General features: G+C 37.2%; 1 protein-coding gene across 3 annotated transcripts in view; it reads left to right on the top strand.

The window, feature by feature from the left end:
- Nucleotides 1-10,737, top strand: part of LOC129271177 (heme peroxidase 2-like) — a 34,056-nt gene extending 23,319 nt beyond the window's left edge. Inside the window, exons 15-17 of one of the 3 annotated variants that reach the window (XM_064106341.1) lie at nucleotides 1,290-1,459; nucleotides 6,587-6,601; nucleotides 9,044-9,233. In XM_064106341.1, coding sequence (XP_063962411.1) covers nucleotides 1,290-1,459; nucleotides 6,587-6,601; nucleotides 9,044-9,132 — 274 coding nt within the window. In that variant the 3' untranslated portion in view covers nucleotides 9,133-9,233. Of the gene's footprint in view, nucleotides 1-1,289; nucleotides 1,944-3,508; nucleotides 4,517-6,586; nucleotides 6,602-9,043 lie in introns of those variants that run through there. The other 2 variants (XR_010295034.1, XM_054908547.2) reach the window with 2 other exon arrangements.
- Nucleotides 10,738-12,324: the final 1,587 nt, after the last annotated feature.

The raw sequence follows: 12,324 nt of genomic DNA, 5'->3' as shown, positions 1-12,324 counted from the left end.
GTTTTGGGCAAGGAAACAAGTTTAAAAAGGTAAAAGATGTCTTCAAATCAATTTACTAGCTAAATTAAACGTGTTGTTCATGATTAAGGTCTACTTTTATTCGCATAACTATTTCAAAGTTCTGCGCAAATAATTTTCCACTAACTTTTCAAAAGTAAGTGGTGCTCGCTCAAGCGGAAATATTTTTCGACAGTTATATCGTCATTTGCTTAAATGGATCTGTACCAATGTTAAAATGTGGACAAATCTTCAGGATATTACAAATATATAATTTTACAGGATTTTTTCTAAGTGTAAACTTTTTTTTGATACGCACTGTATTACGTCGGCTCCCGGACGGCAACCACCCGGGCACCGAGCGTATTTAGGGCTGCGAGTGAAAAGTAAGGCGTAGGTCACAACTCCAAAATTTAGCCTGCCCGGCGACCGGGCGGCGATTTTTTAGTCAATTTCGCCGGGCACTGACCGGCAGTAGTCCAGGCACCACTGGTTTTTTTTTTTTTTTTTTGGGGGGGGGGCATCGCTCTGTCGCCGCTAAAGAATAAGCGCAGAGTTAAAATTCTGGCGGCGCCTGCTCACTTTTCACTCGCCGCCCTAAATACGTTGGTTGGTTGCCGTCCGGGCGCCTTTGTAATCGAGCGGTCGCCGTCAAACGATTTAGGTAAAAATTGAACTCGTTGGAACAACAGCTTTCCAGCGGGCACACATACACACACCGCACACCACCCAACATCGCACAGCCCCCCACACACACACCCTTGACAGTGTATGCGATCTATCTAAAGGTCGCGACATTTGAGACCAAATTTGCGTCGCCCGGGAACGAGGTCCGATAGATATGGAACAGTGTTTATTGCTTATTAGACCAAATTCTGATATTCTACGACCTACGCCTTCATGCTGAAATTCATGAATGCCTCATTGCTTCTACTTCTACTAATTGAAATTAAATCTATTATTTTATTTGTTTTTTTTTTACTTAATAGTGTACGCGAATACCTCTATGAAAATATTTCCTTTAAAATAAAGATATACATTACAATATCCAGAATAATAAAATACAGAGAGAATTTATTTGGATGACATAATTAGTTTTCGTAGTATATTCACGAAACGCCGTCCAGTTGTATTATGCAGCAAATAGCACGGCCTAATATAGAACAAGAACAAAGATTAAGCAGGTGTGAAGATAAGGATAGAGATCGACGCCACGTAATCATTCATTCACAATATGCTTATATCTTTTGGTTATATTCCGTAATATATATATGTATTTCTTTTTACATTAGCAATGGACAATCCTGGGTGGATTATTCCATGGATAACGAATTTCCGGGTGTCCATTTGGAGCTGCCTGGATTCACTAATCATCGTGTAAAGTGCAGCGATGAACGTGCAATACCCCGACTGAACCTCGATCCGTGGAAGGTGGAGACAGTGTCGTATACGGATCCTGAAGGTGGGTCTCTCGGTACAGTGCCTACCAGGTCTCCTTCACTCTCCGATGAACCCGATTTAGCAGACCGGTCTACCGATTCTCCAGACGAATCGGATTCATCAGACTCGGTTTCCGATGGATCCATTTTCGATATCGATTTCGACTCTTTGTTTGGATCCGACTCGGACTCTTCTTACTGGTCTCTCAGAGATTGGGCCGTAAAATGGTTAGGCCAATGGCGACGCCGTCGTCGCTGGACTGGTCGACGCCGAAATCGACGTCGTAAATTTCATTGATGATCGATACTATAACAATAATCAACTTCTTTCAAAGTAAACTAAAATTATCATCACAGAAATCCAATAAATCAAAATAAACTGCTCACCTTTTTCTGATCATTGAACTTGCATTTTCATAGGGTACACACTAAGAAATAGGGGTTCGTACAATAAGCACCCCAAGGGGTGCTAATGAGTGCAATTTTGCTGATTTGTGCACCTTGAAGGCAGTGGCGTAACAGGCGGGGGGCAGGGGGGGCAAGCTGCCCCCCCTGGCGGAGCTCACCGGGAAAATAAAAAAAGGGGGAGGGAAGGGAAAGGGAAAGGAAAGAAAAAGGGGAAAGGGAAAGGAAAAGGGAAAGAAAACTAAGAAAAAACATAAAAAAGGGAAAACGGAAAGATAACGGGAAAAGGAAGGAAAAAGAACAAATGAGAAAGAACAATTCGCCCCGATATACAAATACATTAGCATGATTAGTAAGACAGGGAAATAATTCAAAGATGACAAAAAGGCAAACAAAAGCGGGAAATAAAGGCAGAATGGAATTAGCCAAAATCTAAATTGGAAAATAAAGAATAGGGACAAGATAACGTACACTACCGGGCTGCCGAGGATTGAGATAACGAGCGGGAAGAAAAATGGATGATATGTAGCATAATGTCGTATGAAAGTCTATCATAAACTTGCTAAATCTCCAAAGGCTCTGTCCAAGAGTCAAGACCCTGTGCAGTGGGGGCTCTTCTTCTGTAACCTTTAATGGGTTCTATAACGGGCCCCTATATGGACCCTTCCTGCATTAAGCTTTACGTTGAAGCACTGGCGTACTGGGGGGTGGTTCCACAGCCAAGGGGAAATAAAAGAAAATAAAGGAGGCAGCGAAATGAGATGAATGAAAAAAAATATATGACATGATATTTGCTATAATGATGTAAAAATCTATCACATAATTAGAATTTCATTTTAACAGCCCATTTTTTTCTGGCTCGCTTCGCTCGCTGGCGACTTTTCACAAATTTTCCCACATTTGCTATGGTGTGCCCCTCACAATATTTGGATGATTACGATACACAACTGTATTGAATTTATGTGTTGTGTTAAAGATATATAAATATACACGCAATTTGATTAAAATAAGTGGCCATCTGTAAGGTTTAAAATGGCTTTGATATCAAGAGGTTCCGGGGCTCTGCCCTGGACCCCACCCATAAAGCACTGTTATATGGATGAGTTTGGACCATGGCCCCCAAAAGTTCTACAACCAAGCAAAAAAAAATGAGGAAAGAAAGGAAAGTGTATTATATTTTTCTGAATATCACGTTAAAATCTATCTTCATGTTAGATTCTCATGAAAATGTGATTTTTTTTATCTCGCTCGCTTCGCTCGCTCGGGACCTATATTAAGCTACTTCTTGCCAGAAGCGCCATACTCGGCCCCCTCGAGCATATAGCTTCGCCCTGATGCTCACAATCATAACAAAAATCCTGTTCACCGTGGCGTACAAAAAAAGAGAAAAAAAAGGAAAGAGAGGTGAAATATGATATCATCTTTTTCACATTATGTCAAAATCTATCACAAAATTGGATTTTTGCAATAAAATGTCAAAATTTTTTGCTCGCTCGCTTCGCTCGCTCGCTTATATATATATATATATATATATTTGCCCGATACGCCATATCGCCCCCTCAAAATGTTTGCCTTATGACGCCATTGCCTGTTCCATGATATAACCGGGAAATTTTTGGCTCTTGCCCCCCCCTGGCCACCGACCCCTGTTACGCCGCTGCTTGAAGGGTGAAGTTAGTTAGGGATAAGCACCCTATGGGAAGCTAAGATAAACCCTGTAATAAACGTTCAAATTTGAATGCCAAGTATCATGCACCTTAAAAGGTGAACAGTTGCAGGTGAACAGTTTCCCTTCAGGGAAAATATAAACATGGCACAAAATACATAATAACATCTTGATTTATTCAAACAGAGAAGAAACTATCACAATACATTATCTCAGTAGGCCTAATTAAATTAGAAATACTATAATAGAAAATAATCAGACCTTAGATTTTCTCATATTTTTTTCTTACAATCAATTGTTATTTACCGCAACTTATTGAAATGGTTAGAATTTCTTCTCAAACAATGAGGGTATTTTGAAAAATAAATACAAACGAGCAAATTATTTTTAAAGGGTATTATAGACCATAGACCTATAGATGCATTCACCGACTATACTATCACCACAATGATTCTATAACAGCATGGGGATATTTTTAATAAGAAATTTGGCATAAATTGTAAATCTTAATCAACTGCAAATTATTTTGAGATATATCAAGTGAAACATTATTTGAACGCGAATGAATACAAGTTTCCTTTAAAGATATTCATGAATACTGTCCCAGACCTGAGATGTGATTCATAAAGTTAATCGTAAAGCCAATCACGACTCGACTCACGATTGAAATTAGGTGATACACTTCAGCTACTTAGTGGTATATCATTTAGCACATTAAGGGTCGCCAGTCATGTTTAAAAGCCACGCCTAACTCACGAACGTCTTTATGAAACGACTCACATGATACTTCCCAATTTGCTAATTGACGAATTCATGTAGTAAGTAGATTAGTAGATAACCAACCAACCATAAAAAAATTATGATAATAATATTACCAATAATTAACAGGAATAACGATATTAATTCTGGAGATGATATATTCAAAGAATGATCCCCGCAAGACTTACGTAATAATAACAAGAGTGAGGTCTGGATACGGTGCATTACTTTAGACATTTGCGTTAAAGCGAAGCAAGAGAGAACAAACAATCAGTCAGATATAGACAAATCGATAATTATAATGACAATGACACTGAAAACATAACAATGATTTAACAAAGAAATTTCTATATTACGTTTGAATTCTTAAAAAAATTATTTATTATTATTTTTTAAGGGGGCCACTAATCTCACCAGCACACAAGTGAATGACATTGCACTATAAAAGCTGGGGCATTGCACTGTAAAAAACTGACACCAAATGGTAGGTGTTAATATTACACTCTAGAGATTGAACATGACACAAAAGAGAGTGAAAAGTAACAATCACAGAAGTTGTAATGACACCCATAGGTGTTTACCTAACACACACATACACACACACACACACACAAATACCGGAGTAAAATAATATGCATGATCATCTTTATATACCAATCAACATCACAATTTTTGTTGTGTGAAAATGAGCATGCCCCGATTTCGTGCAATGAGGAATTAAGACTAAAGCAAGAATAGCATTACACGTAAAGAAAAAGAAGACACAAAAGTACATAAATAAACAAATGAAATACATAGACTAAATTGTTGGCTATTAATATGGTGATGTTTAGAAGATTCGTTCTCCACATAGGTAGGTTCCATGACATTTGCTCCGGCGACAATTGCTCCGATGGAAAATCTACGTGGTAAGCCAAACATAAAACCTTACCTCCAAACTAAATAAACCCTAATCCTAATTTTTATATTATTCTGAACCGTCTCTTATAATCCTAATTCTATCCCTATGCCCTCTGAGATATTACGACCTGAGCAAATGTCGCAGGAGCATGTGTAGTGTCACCTACGAGACCCACAGAGACTGCATAAATAACTGTGGACTGCATGGCCTTTGATATCTTTCTTACCGAAAATTTACTTAATCATTTTCGTACTACGACTAACAAGGAAAAAAAATAAAGAGCCGGTCTCGAGATACCCAGTCAGTCAACTAACATGACTAATTAACGAGTCAGGGTCCAATGTTCGGTCTGGACCTGGTTCCATCGCTTCCGTGTGTCCTGGTCCAGAGACTTGGTCTGCTTCATCGGGTCTCCGGTCTGATCGGTTCCCTGCTATCCGGTCGAATATAGGTGACGTGACTCGGATTGATCCGACTCATGCATGCATGGGTGAGGGAAGAATCTTGTCCTTTGTATAATTATGTATTCCAATGAATTTGAAGAGAGCACGATTGCAAAGACTCTAAATAAAATCAACTCAAAATAATTTATAAATAGAAAGAACCAGTCGCAGGCCTTTATTGATATGTAACTCTCCGGTATAACTTTCTATTGATTTATTTAAAGGCTTTGCGACCGTGCTCTCAATCGTGAATAATATTTGCTCATTGTTGAGTCATTTGCAGTTTGTGACCAGTGACAAATAGTATAACATTACCCTATGGATCTGTGAAAAAATGACACCGAAATATGAAAAAAAACCCGCACATTTACGCGTACGCAAGAGAATATTGATCAAACACGCACAAATGGGTCCTCATTCTCTTCAGGTGCACCCCCCCCCCCAAATAAAATAAGGTGGGCGGTATGCACGAAAAGTTTGGTTTTCCGTGATTCCTTCAATAATCAGATTGTGCGACCCCTCGGCCTTACATCAGATGCAATATGGACAAAAATAGTGCTACAAAGCGTAATTGACAGACTCTGAAATGGTTTATAGGCTAGAATTTTGCCAACTTTTGTTTCTGGAAATCGGATGTATGGTGTATATTATTTGTCATACTTCGCATACAAAATGGCTCCGCAACCTGTATTGCCAATACGTCTTCATTGACGATGCTGTAACCTGCCACAAGAAATATTTCAAATTTTGGATGGCGCTCAAAGTTTTTGATTAATACATTTTTCTATATCTAAAAAAACAACAACCATGATCACTTTGCCAGATCACATCAGGCAGGATTATGTAGGTAAAATTGTAGAATCCAGTTTGATGCATATCCTCGGGTACAGCATCGTTAAGTTGGCGAACGGCGATGCGGTATTACTTGTTTGGCTTGATACTTAATTCTCCACACGTTCTTTTTTCACACCAACAGGGGATGAAGTAGAGGGTAAGTAGCAAGCGAAATGCAGGTCACAAAATAAATTGGTATCGTTTGTCATTTGCTCGTGTTAAAGCTTTTACATTTCCAAAGCGCAAGAAAGTATTCATTGTTTGGCCTTGTTTAAAGGACAATTCCACCCCAACAAAAAAGTTGATTTGAATAAATAAATAAAACCCAACAAGCATAACACTTAAATTTTCATAAAAATCGGATGTAAAATAAGAAAGCTTCGACATTTTTAAGTTTCGCTTAATTTCACAAAACAGTTATATGCACATCCTGGTCGGTATGCAAATGAGGAGACTGAAGAAGTCATCCACTCACTATTTTTTTGTATTGTTTTATATGAAATATTCTAATTTTCTCCTCATTGTCAAGTGATTCAACGATTAACTCCTCCCTGAAAATTTGGAATTAGCATTGTTTTAATATTGTATTGTTCAGTCAAGTTGGTCTTTATTTTCAAAATTGTAAAAAATGAAATATGTTATAATTCAAAAAATAAAAAGCAAAAGAAATAGTGAGGGACATCATCGACTGTCTCATTTGCATATCACTGAAACTTTAAAATGTCATAACTTTTATTTTACATCCAATTTTGATGAAATTTTCAGCGTTATGCTAGTTTGATTTTTCTCTATTTATTCAAATCAACATTTTTCTGGGGTGGACTTGACCTTTAAAGATAACGTACACTCGAGTAACTATTTATAGTTCGCTTATTTCATGTGACATCTCCTTTAAAGAATATACTTGTGATCATACAAGAAAGCCGATTCCAAAATGTCTCAAATTGCCTCTTAAAAAAGTGTCCATGAAGGGCAAATGAATGGAAAGCTTCCAAAATTTTATTTAATTTTGAAAAGACTGTCAAATCATTCCCCCAAAATACACATACTCAGTAGATCCTTCCTCTCCACTTTTATTGTATGCAAAAGTGACATGGCCCCTCTTATGAAGACTTGCAGTTGATTAAAATCAAGCTCAAACTGCATTATTTTGATTGGTCTAAGATTGTGTAGTGAAGATATAGGAATTTGAGATCAATTGCACTTTGATTTTGATTCGAATCTATCGCATCTCTTTGTAAGACGGGGCTCTGGAATCATATTAAAGAGGCGATTTCCCATGATTTCTTGTGACTTTAAGGGGGGGGGGGGGGGGGCTCGTACTCTTAATCCGGGGTCGCTGCGCATTCCTGGGGCCCGTTGCACAAAACTTTTGCCATAAAACAAACTCTGTCAGATAAACCAAAACTCTTTTCAGGACCAACACTTGCCCCAAAAAGATACAAGATGTACCGTCAAACCTACAAAAGTTTTATGCCATGGGCCCCTGGTAGCATTGATGAAATTTCTCATTGTGATTTCATGTACAGAATTGTGCAAATAATTTGATCTTTTGGCCGTATTCCACATTAAATGCGTGTGTATACGTTGCACTCGTCACTGTGTAGTTTATAAATGTATAAAAGCAAAATAACTACAGCTGTTTTTGAAAAAGTTTGCGTGAATGGGGCATAAAATCACTCGTTTCCCTTGAATAAATGTTTTATAGTTTATTTTGTCTTGTTTTGTCGATGACCTCTCACTTTTTCCTCTCCGTTGCAAATTGTTATTTGCTCTCATCCCTTTGTTTACTGCATTGTTACCGTCATTGTGCAAATCAATCTTCTTCTTTTTATTCGAAGTGTTATGGGTTACTGTGGATTTACTGTGTTTTTGGGGGGACTTCCATTGGAAGTGTTGAGGGTCACTGTTGGTTTTCCGTGGATTGGAATTTCATGAGTTTGCTGGATGTATTGTGCGTCTTTGTGGTTTATGTGTAATTTGTGTTTATTATTAATGTATGTGACGTCATGAAAGCTGAAACCCTCAAAGTCAAGGCCAAGACTCGGCACTAAATGGTCAATACCTATAGCATGTCGAGGACGGGTGAAACATGCCACTTATTACTTCAACCTTTACCTCCGAGACCAAGACATTGAATCAAGGAATAATTTATTCTTAACAATTTTGAAGAACAAAAAAAAAAAGAAAACAGATACAGAGTGATTAAAGATTGTTAAAAATATTTGTTGAATATAGAAAGGTGGGTTAACAGAGGCCGGCACTACATGAGAAAGGGGACGTCTCCCCCTTCAATAAATTTAATTAATAAAAAATGGAGAAGTGGAGAAAAAAATAACAAGATTATAAATTAGAAAATATATGTCGAGTTATTGTATAACATACCGACATTTTTCATTGAGAAAGAAAAGTGGCATTGCCTTTGTTTATGTCTCTTTTCTTTGAGAAAAGAGACAAAAAATGAGTAATAATCGAATAAGACATTAGAAATAAGATTGAAAATGTTAACGGTATTCTTATTTCGATAATTGGCATTTTACTATTCAAACAAAGAAAGTAAGTATCACATGTCTTCATTTTTTTTCCTCTACTCGTACAGTTCTTGCGGTTAAAGAGCCGGTTCTGGACGTGATTAGTGAGACGGTCTCCTTGGATGACGGAAGAGACAATTTACTTTTAACAGTTTAATTCATGACGTCGTCGTAATATCACAAATTTATCTCCAAAGCCAAGAAGAAACCATTGTTTTGTACACTCCGTACTTTTGGATGGGAGGGGATAGACTAAATTTACCACATTTTCTCTTGTACCAAAAATTCACTAATAACCAGCTGATAACGATTCATGCAAACACGAACAAAAGTCGGCAGATCAATGATATTTGGGGTATTTAATCCTTATTGTAAGGTACATACAATTAAAATTGACAAATTGTGAGCGGAACCTGAATATATATATATGATTACAGAAAAAAAGGGATTCTATGAGATACGTACAATGCTCTCTCCTTCCGTCTGGATATACATGTATTGGACAAATGTTCACTTAAAAGGATTCAAATCAGGAATACAGCTTCTATTTACATTATCTAAGCAATCATTCTTTAGTTCTATATGACGACATGGAAGTAAATGAAAAAAGTGCACTGTCCAACACAAGTGAAATTATAATACCAATCCTTTATATTTCTGTTTGCACATCTGTACATGACAGAATATTGTTTCATCCTCATGATATATGATATTTTTTCTCAAAATTTATTTCAACGATGTAATTTTATGTTTTCATCTTTATTTTCGGTTAAGAAAGGGAACATTATTGGTTTAGGTAGATTCTAAGTTATTTGATGGTTAGGTTTTGTTTGATCTCCGTAATCAATTATATTTTTTAATTGATATCAGGTGAATAGTGTTCTTAAAATAACAGCATTATGTAATCATCAATATAGATTTCAATTTGACCCACATAATTAGAGATTAAGTTCCTCATCATGACAATGCCTTGTTTATATTTTTCCCAGTGTGTAATTATTCGATGAATTTACCCTCTATCTATATATTCAGTGTTGGCTTTTCACATTGAGACACAAAACTCACTGTTCATTATGATTTTAGATCATTTTTAAATAATTAAGGGTATTGGTGATACTATCTCGCATTATCTCTTTCATGTAAGTCGGTAACTAAATTGTGTACCTTTCAGAATTCATGCGATAATCGTATTTTGAACGGAAACCTATATTTTTCCACAACTTGCTGATTATTGCTATAGTCAATGTTATTAACAGCATAGTATAGCCGAATTCCACTCCCTTTTAAACTCATACAAAATATTTCAAGGTAATATTTGCTGCAATAGCTTCAATAAGGTTAGGTATTGTAAAATAATATGAACAATTTGCAATACAGAAAATTACATTTATGTGTCATTTAAAACTTTTAGAATAGCAGAGATGGTAGCCATCTAATTCTAAATGTAAAAGATATGTGATAATAATGATATACAGTAGTATGAAACTAGAATTAGTCTAAGTATACTGATGACAATTATGTTAAAGTATCGGTGATGATAACTCTGGTAGTGATATTAATAATAAAAATGATAATCATAATCATATTAGCAATATTAATGTTAATGATAATATAAATGGTAACAACAATGATGATTAAGAACAAAAACAATTGTAGCAATACTTCTGTTACCTGGCTTATTACTATCTGAAAATACTGCCGCTACATCAAAGTCCATGGAAGTTATAATGTTAAATAATAATTATAATATATCCCCTTAGAATCATTGTCTCGCCTTCTCATTATATATTCAAATAATTTTCAAACAAACAAGGTATTGAGACAGTGATGAAAGAAGGACAGAGGAACTAGACTAAGAAGGAAAGAGGAGGGGGGGGTATTAATTTGCAGTATGGAGCGCGAGAGGGAGACATAGAGAGAGAGAGAGAGAGAGAGAGAGCAAGGAAGAACGAGAAAGAGAGTGGATGGAGGACAAGACCAGAGAGGTAAAAATGTGGTGTAAGTGTCTGAGTTTATGCAAGAGAAAATGTGGGTGGAATGTGCGTGTGTGTGTGTGTATTTTATATGTGGCTGCGAGAGAGGGGGCGGGCGAGGTGGTAGAAAGGCAGACTGAGAGTGCACATTATTTGAAGGTAATGGAGAGTGAGAGATTTACTCTTGTGTGTGTGTGTGACACAGAGAGAGACATATCCTGCTGGTGACCTTTTCTTACATTTTACCGGTCAACTGGGGACGTCCCCTCATCGTCATCGTCTCTCGTTAGCAAATTAATTACGTCATGTTCGAAAATTAAATCTATTATTTTATTTGTTTTTTTTAATACTTAATAGTGTACGCGAATACCTCTATGAAAATATTTCCTTTAAAATAAAGATATACATTACAATATCCAGAATAATAAAATACAGAGAGAATTTATTTGGATGACATAATTAGTTTTCGTAGTATATTCACGAAACGCCGTCCAGTTGTATTATGCAGCAAATAGCACGGCCTAATATAGAACAAGAACAAAGATTAAGCAGGTGTGAAGATAAGGATAGAGATCGACGCCACGTAATCATTCATTCACAATATGCTTATATCTTTTGGTTATATTCCGTAATATATATATGTATTTCTTTTTACATTAGCAATGGACAATCCTGGGTGGATTATTCCATGGATAACGAATTTCCGGGTGTCCATTTGGAGCTGCCTGGATTCACTAATCATCGTGTAAAGTGCAGCGATGAACGTGCAATACCCCGACTGAACCTCGATCCGTGGAAGGTGGAGACAGTGTCGTATACGGATCCTGAAGGTGGGTCTCTCGGTACAGTGCCTACCAGGTCTCCTTCACTCTCCGATGAACCCGATTTAGCAGACCGGTCTACCGATTCTCCAGACGAATCGGATTCATCAGACTCGGTTTCCGATGGATCCATTTTCGATATCGATTTCGACTCTTTGTTTGGATCCGACTCGGACTCTTCTTACTGGTCTCTCAGAGATTGGGCCGTAAAATGGTTAGGCCAATGGCGACGCCGTCGTCGCTGGACTGGTCGACGCCGAAATCGACGTCGTAAATTTCATTGATGATCGATACTATAACAATAATCAACTTCTTTCAAAGTAAACTAAAATTATCATCACAGAAATCCAATAAATCAAAATAAACTGCTCACCTTTTTCTGATCATTGAACTTGCATTTTCATAGGGTACACACTAAGAAATAGGGGTTCGTACAATAAGCACCCCAAGGGGTGCTAATGAGTGCAATTTTGCTGATTTGTGCACCTTGAAGGCAGTGGCGTAACAGGCGGGGGGGCAGCGGGGGCAAGCTGCCCCCCCTGGCGGAGCTCACCG

The sequence above is a fragment of the Lytechinus pictus genome, chromosome 11 (assembly GCF_037042905.1).
Source record: "Lytechinus pictus isolate F3 Inbred chromosome 11, Lp3.0, whole genome shotgun sequence".
Lineage (NCBI taxonomy): Eukaryota > Metazoa > Echinodermata > Echinoidea > Temnopleuroida > Toxopneustidae > Lytechinus > Lytechinus pictus.
Note: the sequence above shows the minus strand (reverse complement) of the source record. Positions and strands in the feature narration are given on the sequence as shown.